At 46.0% G+C, this 13,112-nt stretch overlaps 1 protein-coding gene across 4 annotated transcripts in view; it reads right to left on the reverse strand.

Moving 5' to 3' along the window:
• Nucleotides 1-13,112, reverse strand: part of ube2r2 (ubiquitin-conjugating enzyme E2R 2) — a 36,530-nt gene that overhangs the window by 7,326 nt on the left and 16,092 nt on the right. For all 4 annotated transcript variants that reach the window (XM_088630554.1, XM_088630556.1, XM_088630553.1 and 1 more), the window contains 3 exons: nucleotides 3,539-3,625; nucleotides 3,026-3,123; nucleotides 465-599 (listed from right to left, as the gene is read on the reverse strand). In XM_088630554.1, the coding sequence (XP_088486680.1) occupies nucleotides 465-599; nucleotides 3,026-3,123; nucleotides 3,539-3,625 (320 nt within the window). The remainder of the gene's footprint in view (nucleotides 1-464; nucleotides 600-3,025; nucleotides 3,124-3,538; nucleotides 3,626-13,112) is intronic.

A 13,112-nucleotide genomic window follows, 5' to 3' on the forward strand; every position in this document is an offset into this window, starting at 1 on the left:
AGGAAGTGCTATGCAGTAAGGGCCTTTCCGACACTGTGGACAATACAGATCTATTGTTAATTTTCTGAAAAGGAGGTGTGCTTAACTCATCGTCACTGGTGAAATCTTGCAGGTTACACACCTGGCCTGTTCTTATATGTATTCTAAGCTACAATACACTGTCCACAGTCTGTAAGCACAGTGTTACAATGCACACAGTGGGTACCGTCTGGTGCAATGTGCACTCTACAGTGTGGGCGATCAGTGTGGCAGTGTGTGTCAGTGCAGACTGTACTCTACAGTGTGGGGGATCAGTGTGGCAGTGTGTGTCAGTGCAGATTGTACTCTACAGTGTGGGCGATCAGTGTGGCAGTGTGTGTCAGTGCAGATTGTACTCTACAGTGTGGGCGATCAGTGTGGCAGTGTGTGTCAGTGCAGACTGTACTCTACAGTGTGGGGGATCAGTGTCACAGTGCTTACGGTACCTGATGATCTCAGCATACTCCTTGTCCTTGCCCTTGCTGTCCCTCCACTTACGGAACATGACAGAGGCATCTACATTGGCTGGGGAGAAGGTGTTGGGCTCGTTCAGCAGGGAGATCACACTCAGCAGGATGGTCCTATACAGAAGTACACATCAGCATGAAACACAAGGGCTCACACATTTGTAGTCCTGTTTTTGTGCCTCGTTCCATTTCTACTCACTATTTGAAATGTAATATTATATAACCAGTCATTCAAATTCAAAAGTCATTAACACTATAAAGAGGTTACTTCCTTCCTGCATTACATTATTACCTAAGGTTGAGTAACTACCGTTGTAGCAACATTTACTCAAAGGTTTTACAAACCCCATCCAACCGTCACATACAATGTCAAGACCACCCCCAGAGCAATGCAGAAATCACCACAAACTCACAATAAAACACGAGCTCAGCTACCCATGCACAACACACCATGTCAGTATAACAGTATGCGGAGAGGATTTGGATAGCTGCCAGTTCTTATCTATGTAATTGTTGTGACTTGGGGGCATATGACTTTCAGCTGAGGTTAGCATTGTTGCAGTTCCAGATTGATTACCTTATTCGCAGGGTTTGGAACATGGGTTTCATTTGGCAGTATTTACGTAGTTATCCTTGGGCTGGGAGACAAGTGAACATGGAGGAAGATTCTGATGTAGAATAGGGTTCCTTATAATTGACATAACTGCAAATCATTAAGACTGCCTTTTTAAAGAATAAAGATTCTAATTAGGTCATTAACAATTGTGGTCCTCCACAGGCACGGACCATAGCACAAATACAAGGACAAGAGGAATAGAGAGAACAGACATCAGCCTCCTCTTCCACCAAAGCTATAGCATGAGATAGAGCTCCTCTTTCCAATCAAACTTGATTCCAGATTCTGTCCAGGTCATCTCAACAGTAAAAAGAATACAGAACATTGAGCTTAAATATAGACAAGAGCTTGCTGTATTATTTACTTTGACATTCCGATATCCGGTATTGTGGAATCCCTAGGATAAATCTCTCTCCTATTTTAGTGGTGTAGAGGTCGGACGGGGAAAGTGGGAGCGTCCTTGTTTTAGAGCGGAAGATTTAGTCCTGGTTAGGCAAGTTCTTTCTGTCTGGCCCGTGAGGGTGTTTGTGGCGTTCAGTTTACAAGAGTAGAATTCTTGATTTTCTTTACCTACAGAAGGCAAGAACCTGAAACTGACCGATTGTATATATCTGTCTACAGTCTAACCATTGTGTGAGGTGTACAGTTGTGTTGTCTTGTCTAGCTTTGGCTTTTTAGCTGTGCCAGAGACTAAAAACACACGTGCCACACAGAGCTTTTTAACCTCTGACTTGACAGGGTGAAATTATTAATCTTCAATATGACCTTTTATAGCAAATTGGTGTTAGAACCTGAACACCTCTGCTGAGTCCTCTTTCAGGGGTTTCATACTAGAATCTCCAGGAAGTCAGTGTCTTCTTTGCACGTTAAACTCAGAAGTCAATTAAACAACCTAATTATGGTCTTATTTAGACCTATTTATTTAGTCTACTGCTACTGTACCTACATTGATAGTGCAGGTGAGACAGATTACAATTGGCCAGTTAATCCAAAAAATATTAAAATAAGTTTGGAATGGAGAGCTTGGGTACAACAATAGCCAGTAGACCCAGCTCTCCAGAAATTGTTTTAAAGCTTTTGATTCAATGGGAAACATAAAGTACTTCTTTTTTAGGTTGCAGCTCTCAAACAGAGCCCTCTGGCAGCTGCCTGAACGCAGAAATCAAACATGGTACTAAGAGCAGTGATGGGACAAGAAACCTCCAAGGGAAACCAGGTTTCTGCGGTCAAGGATTTCCGAGCACCAGGAGTTGGCACTTTTCCTTCTAGCCTAGAATTCCCAGGTAAAACCCCGGGATGTTCAAGAGGGAACCAGCTTTGCGGGTGGCTCTGCCCTTTGGATAACGGATTAGAAATCAGTCCTGACTGACAGTGAAAGACTTCATGGCACTGGTGGAACGAACAGGGGCACTAACCCCCCACGTCCTGGCCTACTTCTACTCTGGTCTTCCACAGACAAGTCTACCTAAATTGCCTCCTGAATTCAAAATACTGAAGCGGTTTTTCTCTTCTCCACCTGACCTGCTCTGTAGATTGTTGGTCGACCGGGGAGCTCATGACTGGCTGGACAACACCTAGACATCAGTAAGGGTGGTATGGTATTAAAAAAAAGAGACTTATTAAAAAAAAAAAGTCTGTTCGGGGATGCAGATTTCTTCCTCTCATCCTCTGTATACATGGTTTTCTTGGAGTTTTGGACAGCACAGTACATACAGTATCACACTGTTAATTACTCGCCCCAGCACCGCACTCCACACTGCTGCATACTGTACGTACTGCACGCTTTCAGCACTCGATTTAAAACCTCCTGCAAAGCCTCGTGTACAAGCTCTTTTGTTCTGATTCTGACTCTCCCTGCCCACGCCTTCACCACCCCCCCCTCCTCCTGTCCGCGACGAGCCCCCACCACCGGAGCCGTGTTTACCTGACGTTCTGCGTGGGGTTCCACCTCTCGGAGGGCAGCTCTCCGCTCTGGGGGTCATCCACGGGGGGGTGCAGGATGGAGATGCACACATCGCCATTCTGGGGCAATAAAACACAGGGCCCGCAGGCGAGGCGACCAGAATGAACTCCCATTCACCGGTGTACCTCTCGTTCTCATGACATGTAAAAGCAGGGTGTAGGCAAGGAATAGTTATGACTCACACACTGCATATTTTGAATAAAAAAAAGCCCTAGCTACTGTTCTGAGTGTAACATGACAAACTATTATAATTATTACCATAATTACAGCTGAACCACTCTGGCCACTAGCCTACACAGCCCCCTGCCTCTTCCCCAGGCTCTCAGATTTCCCTCCCCTCTCGCTGTCGGGTCTAATCAGAAACCCCCCAGATCTAAACAAAAACCCACTCTACTATCTTCTCTTTCCCTGTCTCTCGCTTCCAGACCCTTTCTCTCAGGCCTCTGCTGAGCCCCAGAAGCCAGTGCTTCTTACCTCGTAGATGTTTGGGTGCCACATCTTGGTGAGGAACCTGAAGGTGGGAGGTGAGTAGGGGTAATCTATCGGAAACTTGATGTGAGCCTGCATAAAGACAAGAGAGAGAAGGAAGGGAAAGAGACAGGGGTGAGAATGGAAGAGCATGTCTCTTTCCACTGGGTTTTCAAGTACCAAAGAGAAGAGCGTTAATTCATGTTAGACCTGCTTTTCCTACAATTAAAATTCCAATCCAATTAAAACCAAAATCTTTGCTTCTCTCCCTCTGGCAGACTGCAATAACTCCAGTTCTTTAAGAATGAAAAAAAAAAATCAGTTTTGTGGTCCTGAAACAGCCAGGAGAGCAATGGGCATGTACAGAAAATAATGTACAATAAGCACTGGGAGACCATTTCAGGGAACATGTCAGAGCTGTGAGGATCAAAGATCTCTCCAAACCCATAGTTTCCTATTTCACCACTAACGGCCAGGATCATACTGATCTCTCTGTCCTCACAGAGAAACTGTAGAATTCCAGACAGACATCCGAAACCGAAATCATCCTGAAACCAGGATCGCACCTTCCCCCTTATCTCAGCCACAGACTCATCTCCTCCTAATCTTCTCGATTCATTAGCAGGTTTTGACTTCTCCCTGAGTGTCGATACTCCTGCTTCCCTGTCTTTTGTTCTCCCATGCTTCACTATCTGCTGACGTCCCCCTCTCCCTCACGCCTGAAGAAGGCTCCACAGCCGGAAGGTTCCCTTCTTTTCCTTCCAGCACGGAATAAATATACAAAGTTCAATAACGACATCCAAGAAAGAAGCAGCAGTGGGGTACCCAGAGCTCAATTAGAAGGGCGAACAGCATTCCCCTTTTACCAAATCCTTTCCCACTCATAACAGGAAGAGTTTTCATTCGTCAAGTAAATCGTCCAGAAATCACCCTCCTAAAGACACATTTCCCAGACACACAAATCTTAAACCTTCTTAGGTCCATAACAGCTGGAGGACCACAGATGCAGACATACGCCAAAACCTTACATTGTACAAGGAAATCAGAAGGCCAAAGAGCAAAAGAAAGACTACAATAATGGGGGACTCAAATCTCCATCACACTGATGATAAAATGTGTATGGAAAATAACAGACAATTTGGGAAGAAAGAAGGTAACCAATGAGTTTATATTAATAATAATTGATAACGTCCTTCTAAGCTAAAGTGTCAAGACAATAATAAAAATAACTGTACTGAATTCTTATAAACAAAGGGTGACAGAAGTGAGAATTCGACTGGGGGATTGTAACAAATAACTGGCAGTGTTTCCCAACTGTGCACATAAAGCCTAAATTATGATTTCAGAAAGAAAATGTTCAGCGACAATTTAAGAGGAATAGACGAGGGTGACAGGAATAACAAATATGGAATTAAAAGGCAATGGATGTTTACAGACAGAAAAGTAGAATACAATTTCTCTGGCTAGAGGTACAGCGAAAACCCAACCCAACAGGAAAGAAATCCGTCTTGGAGGAAGAGGCCTATTGTATATACGGGGAGGACACAGGCAGAGGAGGCGTGTGAGGATGTTTGAGGATCTTCTACTCTCTACAGCTCCTGACACACAGACGACGCTCTGGACACGGCAGGACAGTGGAAACGTGCATCCGTGTTACTGAGGGAGATGCAGCCAGACTCCAGCTGTGCAACGCTCCATGTCATCCATCTCTGCGTGCGGACGACAGGCAGCACTCGCCCGGCCCGGTACGTGCTGACTCGCTGTTTACCCTGTGCAGCCTAGCTGTGTGTCAGCACAGCCTCGAGTCCGGCCCCACAGAGGAAAGACAGAGGCTGCCTGCATATGGGAGCTCTGCAGGGAGGGGAATAACGGTGCTCATGAGAAAAGCGCGCAGTGAGCAGACCAGGGCACTCACTCACCACATTCTGGGTGAGACAGCAGCAAACGCCAAAAGAGAAAAAGAGAGTGAGAAAAAGACAAGTTAGAAAGATACGGAGACAGCAGGTGCAGCATTCATCCCTCAGAGCTAAATATAGCAGGATCTCTGTGGGGGGGTCTGCAGTGTGGAGATCAGGACACAGCACGCTGACAGCGAGAGAAAAGAGGTAGCGTACGACTTGAGAGGCAGTGTGGTTTTAGATTAGAGATTGGTTAGATCGGAGGCTGGGAACGGGAGGCAGGGTGGTCTTGTGTTACAGATGAGAGGCTGGGAGGTCTTGTGTTACAGATGAGAGGCTGGGAATGGGAGGCAGTGCAGTCCTGTGTTACAGATTAGAGACTGGGAACGGGAGGCAGGGTGGTCTTGTGTTACAGATGAGAGGCTGGGAACGGGAGGCAGGGTGGTCTTGTGTTACAGATGAGAGGCTGGGAAGGGGAGGCAGGGTGGTCTTGTGTTACAGATGAGAGGCTGGGAACGGGAGGCAGGGTGGTCTTGTGTTACAGATGAGAGGCTGGGAATGGGAGGCAGTGCAGTCCTGTGTTACAGATTAGAGGCTGGGAATGGGAGGCAGTGTGGTCTTGTGTTACAGATGAGAGGCTGGGAATGGGAGGCAGTGTGGTCTTGTGTTACAGATGAGAGGCTGGGAAGGCAGTGTGGTCTTGTGTTACAGATGAGAGGCTGGGAATGGGAGGCAGTGTGGTTACAGATGAGAGGCTGGGAATGGGAGGCAGGGTGGTTACAGATTAGAGGCTGGGAATGGGAGGCAGTGTGGTCCTGTGTTACAGATGAGAGGCTGGGAATGGGAGGCAGGGTGGTTACAGATTAGAGGCTGGGAATGGGAGGCAGTGTGGTCCTGTGTTACAGATGAGAGGCTGGGAATGGGAGGCAGGGTGGTCTTGTATTACAGATGAGAGGCTGGGAACGGGAGGTATATTTTTTCTGATGGGTACGATGGGAAAAGGAGTGTTTGCATTCATTGCGAGGAGCCAAATGAAGTGGTAACAAAATCCACAGTAGAGCAACAGCAGCAAGAAATCCAGTACCTGGATCAGAACTGAGATCGGCATGAGAACCAATAAGGAAACAGGGCCGTCTGAGCCAAGCCAACACTTGTGCGCAACACTAAAAACTCTGAAAAGCAGATGAGGTTTCCATCCCAACAAAAAGATTCCGGATTCCTACAATAACATCAGCAGACGTACTTCTGAGAATTATACTTCTTTTAAAGCCTAGTGTGCTTGGGAAGCCTCCCCATGCTTTTTAACGGTATATCTCTTCCAGCAATCTGAAGTTATGTTCAATATTTATGAACATCTTTAGAATTAATGCTCAGTTCTACAGATCCTGCGGCAACCATCAGTCTGTACAGAGTACATTAATTTTAGAAGAAAAAAAAAATCACAGAAAAAGGCAGATTCATTTCAACAGCTCTCTTTGAAATTAACACAGTCATTAAGAAATAAAAACGGCCTCTTTTAGTAAGGGGTTGTCAGGCTCCAGTTCTGGTTATCCGCATGATCTCTCTATCTTCTGCATCTTCACCTCACGGCTACGTTTAAACCTTCTATTCAATTAGATATCCGTGTCCGTTCTGCACGGTGTTTGTGGAGATCCTTGGCACTGGAAACAGCAAGGCTCCACCTCCGCTGCTCTCTGAAGCCAAGACCTGGCCAGCCGGACATGAGGATTCACTCCCCACTGCCAGGACGGGGTTCAGATTCCTCAGCCCAGAACGCCAGCACATGATTCCCCACACTCCCAACGCCCCAGCCTGGCTCTGAACGCAGGCCAGGGTCCTCCACACTGAAAACTGAATTTCTTTTGAGTGTAAAGATCTAGGGGGGAGATAGAGACGTGCTGCAGCAGAATCCCACACTCCGTTCTGCTTCTGCTCTGACTTACTCCTCTGGGTCAGCAGCCACAGACGGCTTGGTATGCCTCCCAGCACCTACTCAGCTTAGCTTGCCAAGACGGGGTTTGTGACTTGCTTTAAAACTAGAGATGTAGTGAGAACAGGGTGAGAAAATGGACCTATGACGCGAGTGGGATGGGACTGCCTTAGAGAGAAATACTGGCGCTGTACGGGAGAGAGAGAAAAAGAGAGAGAGAGAGAGAGTCAAATGAGAAAGAGATTGAGGAGGGGGGCTCAATCACCTGGACGACTCATGACAGGAGTCGGGTATAAGCAGTACAGTCTGTACAAGAAAAAGCCCGCAGTGAACAAAGCAAACACGGACAAACCCCAGCCCAGAGCGAGGCAGAAAGAGAAAGAGAGAGAGAGAGAAGTCTGGGCACAGGCCGTTCTGTACAAACCCACCTCCATCCTCTCCACTGTGCAAACCGGTCACCCTTCCTTGAGGATGGAGACGAGCACTGGGCTCAAAGGAAAGGTATACACAAATACACACAGCCGATCGCTTTCATTAATCTCCCACCACCCAGGGCCCCTCTTTCTTTCTAGATTCACTCCTAAAATACAATCTGTCTGTGGCTTCTCTTCTTGTCAGGAGTTCTCAGAGCAGGTACCGGAGAGAACCAGCGCCGACGAAGGCAACGACACTGGAAAGGTTATATAAGAGAGGGGTCAGGAGTCCAGAACCCCAGTCGCTACCCCCCAGGGTCTCTGGCCACTGCCAGCTCTCGTTTTAAAGGCATGCACTTCTTTGAATGTCTCCCTTCCACAACCGGAGAATCTGGGAGGAACTGTGTCAAAACACTTCTGAAATGCTATCATGCTACTCTGTATACAAGACCTATCTCTTCTAAAGTATTGGAGGCTATACCCTAGAATCCTGTTGCCATGTAGAGAAGCCTCAAGTTTAGTTCTAATTCCCATAACCTTACATATAATAAAAAGGTTATTCATCTTTATAAGGTATAAATACCTTCATAAGGTATATTCATCTTTACTTACTTGTTTCAGTTCTGTTGCCCTGTTTTTGGATGGGTGCTTTTTCTTCATTAGCCATTTGCCAGTCAGGGGGTATCACCCCTGTCCTGAGGGACTGTTGGAGGCTATCGGGTAAAGTTAGTGCTTAACAACTCTTGATCACTTCGATACAATTCATAACATGCCATTAGTACCCGGAGATTTGTTTATCTTGCGTGGCTCTCGTACGCATAACATGTCCGCTTCTTCTCCGCAGATCAAAGTCAGTGCATGTATTTATCTACAGGGATATAGTCCAGTCTATAAAGATGCAATGAGAAGGCAGCTTGATCGGGCCTGTTTCAGCCAGGCTCACTGGCTCAGAGCAGATCAATAGGTCTTGTCAGGAGTGCTCAAGCCGCGCAGAGCAGGTCTCTGGGTGGAGCTCTGCTGTATTACAGCGCTGATATTGTTATCTAAGGTCTACAGGGAGGCTGCTGCAGTGCCAGGGGCTGTTCCACTACAGAACTGTGTAAAACCGCTCCAGCTCCAAACAAGTACAGGTCTACAGATAAACACACACCGTCTCGCACTCTGACTGGACAGGCTGAGGACTGCAGGGAATCAAAACATTCACTGGGAAACTAGGGGGAAGACGATGAAACTCCATTGCAAGCAGTTAGATGCATTTTAGGCTTTTATAAGGTACAGAACATTATATGACCCAACATATAGTAATTGAAAGCTGTTATTCTATGTGGAGCTAATACAGTATGCAGCTTAATGAAGTTCGTGCTTTTCTGCTTATTCAGGACAATTAGCCTGAGATTCAAATGTCACTTAATAGGAGTCAATATGCAATACTGATGTCCCTGTACAACTGCAAATTTTTTCGGAACAGCCAGGGGAAAGATGACAAACTTCCATGCTTTCTCCATCCGATGGGCAGCGCTGCCCACACTGCCAGTGTCCTCGTTTCCAGTCCCTCAGCTCCCGGGCCGGAGGACATCAGGACACAAGGGAGATGACGGATGGGCCAGAGGCTCTCGCCCGTGGGCCAGCCAAGCACCGCGATGAGCGGAGGAAAGAGAGAGGCCAGGAGAACATCGGAGCACCCGAAGGCAGTCCGAGGAGTGTCCCGCTAACTCCGCTGTACAGAAGATTCTATAGTTTAAAGCACTCGCGCTGCCCGGCTCTGTCATTCACAGCCGCCGATTCAAAAGAGAAAATAAGAGGGGAGAGGGAGAGACGGAGGAGACGAGGCCAGAGTGGGGAGAGAGATGCAACAGTGGTGAGCAGATACAGGGGTAACAAGGCAGAGAAACGGAGTGGGAGAGAGAAAAGGGCAGACAAGACTACATGACATTTATAGGCCTCTGAGCCTCTTTCAGAATGGAGTGAAGAAGACCTGCGTCTCAGTACTCGGATGAACTGTACAGCAGGATCACGCGGGGGTCTGGCCGAGCAGCTCCTTCCTCTCAAGGCTCAAGGCTGGGTACGCACGCACTGCGAGAAAACTGGCTTTGGCCATCTCTGCCAGCAACAGGAAGAGTTCAGCAGCAGTGCAGAAATGAGGAAGTGACTGGAACGCAGTAAATATTACTGTGTTCTCATCCCTCCCACGTGTGTTTTCATGAAAGGCAGAAAACAGGTTTCATCCACCTTCCTTGTACAGAGTTCCTAAACAGCAGGAACAGGGGGAGCTGATACCAGGGGTCTGGACACAAATCCCAGGTTACAAACGAGAAGAGGCCACTCAGTTCCTCAGTTTCTTGGAAGACGTCAGGGTACCTGCTCCAACAACACTTGGGCAGCTTGATTCACACTCCCACCAGCTCTTCAAGTTAAATTAGAAAGAAACAAATCAAAACGGTCCATCAGACAAAAGCTCCAAACTGAACTACATGACACGATTATAATTCAACGGGAGCCCTTCAAAACCTGAAATATTATAAATGATCAGAAAACCTACACAAATAAATATTTCTTTCACAGAGCAAAAATTTCCTCTCCTTCGTAGGAGACAAGTACTCAGTCACCAGCAAGACCCTTATCAGACATGATGTCCTACACGGACTGGTCATGTGTGCGTTTATCTCAGCTGCATGTGACGAAGCACCGACAAGCGTGCGAGGTTCAGGAAAAGGTACAGAATCAAGGCAGAAAGTCACACATGACCGCAGAGCAGCGTCAAACCTTTCTGTCTGGAGAGAAAAAAGCCAGCCGACCCCCACTACCAAATCCAGAGACTCGGGGGTGTCCCGTCTATATACCAAACAATGAGGAAAAAAATAAGCTAAAAAAAAATCAATGGAAACAAAGACACTATACGAATTAACTAATGATGTCGTTATTTCATTTCACGTGCATGTGGATGTGGATGGAATTTTTATTCAGTTTTATGCATTACCATTCGGCTAAGGATCTGCCCTGTGGCTGGAAGGTTGCCGGTTCGTATCCCGCGGCCGGCAGAGCAATCCTACTCTGTTGGGCCCCTGAGCAAGGCCCTTAACCCCCACTGCTCCAGGGGTGCCATATAAACGGCTGACCCTGTGCTCTGACCCCCAGCTTCTCTCCCTGTCTGTGTGTCTCATGGAGAGCAAGTTGGAGTATGCGAAAAGACAAATTCCTGATACAAGAAACTGTATATGGCCAATAAAGTGATCTTAAGAGGTCAAATGCACTAGCAGGGCACAGTAAAAGCTGGATCGGGTGGTATCTGTCGCTCCTATCAGTACTCACACTGCTGACTGCACAGCTCTCCTAATGTGCCAGTTGCTGGCCTCTACTCAAGGCCTGCAGGGGCAAACGCTCCACACTCAGCTTTCAGAGGAGGTCAGCGTCTGGTCAGGACAGGGCCAGAGGGGTGACGCCTCCCCTGTTTCAAGGCGAAACAGAGGCAGGGCCGACAGGAATGCCAAGGCTTGTGGTTAATGGCAAACCAAATAATTCGTGCTGGACAGCGTGGGGCTTGAATGTGGGTGCATGGCGGCATTTCAGCTAAATGTGAGGAAGGAGAAAGAAAAAAAGACAAAAGAAAAGACACAGGGAGAAAAGACGTTCAAATCCTATGACTGGTGTGAGATTTTGTCCAGGGGAAGGGTACGAACATTGTAATGGCTCTGGTACAAATATATCATCCCTTTAAATATTTCTACAACCCAAATCTTAAAAAAAAAAAACCATCCACCTCTTATATGGGTAAATGGGTACAGGAAGATGAAAACCCCCAAGTTTCTCTGAATAAAACATTAGCTTTCAGTTAAGTTAGAAAGTACATAAAGTACAATAACATACTGTATAAGACAGGCCTACAAACATTGTGCTGTACTCAGGGGTGGAGAGTAACAGCGCTACATAATCAAATTTAAAACATTTGTTAACCACATTCTGATTACATGAACCTAAGGCGACGTAATCAGATCACCTTTATAGGTAATTACAACGATTTACGCAGGAGGTTGGCGTTTTGCTGTATGAATATAAGGGATATAATAAACAGTGTCATATGACACACTGCCTATTGTAATGGTTTATGCACCAAGCACCAGCACCTACAATCTGGCTGCTGGCACTGCACCAGAGTCCACCAGAGTCCTGTTTTTCAGGACTGTTAATTCACACATGGGAAAGGGACAACAAACATATCAAAGTACAGCACGTACACTGCTTGTCACCGCAAAGCTAGTTTCAGAAAGCATTTTCAAGTAAGGGCTGACAAAAATCATAGCATGCGTGTATTTCAAATGGGAATAAAAGTCATATGAAATGCATTCTAGGGAAACGACAATAGGGGTTTTGTGAAGATTTCATTTACAGCTTTGTAGACTACAAATGCAGTCTTATAGGTTTATCTTATTCATTATATATAATACAATAAACAAACAGTGGGATTTTTTACTGCTTAATTGAAGCTGTATCAAATCAAAGCGTACGTTCACGCACTTGGCTCCGCTGGCTGTGTGCCGAGTTAAGGCCTCGGTCCCGAGACTTCACATCGTACAGCAGGAGACCCGCCTTTTCACTGGGATACTCTTCCTGAGCACCTCAAACACACACCCTCTGCTGGAGCTCTTAAATCTCACCTTAAAGCCTACTTGACAGCCTTTAATTCTTAACCTACTTCGGAGTTAGAATTTCACATTTATACGTTTTGTACTACTACTACTACTATTAATAATAATAATAATAATAATAATAATAATAATAATAATACCACCACCTTTTTTAGCTCGTTACACATTTCTTACGTGTATAATTTATGTCAAGTATCTTGAGAATGCCCTGCATTTAAGGACTCTATATAAAACATGATATTATCCAGTATATGACTGAGCGATGAGACGGAGGTGAGATCTAAGCAGGTAGCTTCCCTGTTACTGCTGTTATCCCACCTGTCATTCGAAAGTACCTCACTTCTTCAACTTCGCTCCGTGCTTCTGCATTTGATAAGTCTGCAGTGAGCAATTTTATTTCAAAAACAATTTGATTAATTTTATTCTCCGGAGAAAAACCGTGGTCTACTGCATACATTTGGCGAATTTAATTCACGGGAACAAACACCAGATTCTCTTTAATGAAACATAACAGTCTTGCATACTCTTGTCTGTTGCATAAAACATTGCCTTCTCCTCTGCTGTTCTTTACATTTTGAAATGCAGGCTAAATGTAATTGAGAAATGCTGACATGAAGTAAAGCAGCAGAACAATTGACAGACGACTGACGGGAACAAGCGATGAGTAATGAATTGCTGTTTAAAAGTCACCCTCCC

The sequence above is a fragment of the Lepisosteus platostomus genome, chromosome 4, assembly GCF_059453375.1.
Source record: "Lepisosteus platostomus isolate fLepPlt1 chromosome 4, fLepPlt1.hap1, whole genome shotgun sequence".
Lineage (NCBI taxonomy): Eukaryota > Metazoa > Chordata > Actinopteri > Semionotiformes > Lepisosteidae > Lepisosteus > Lepisosteus platostomus.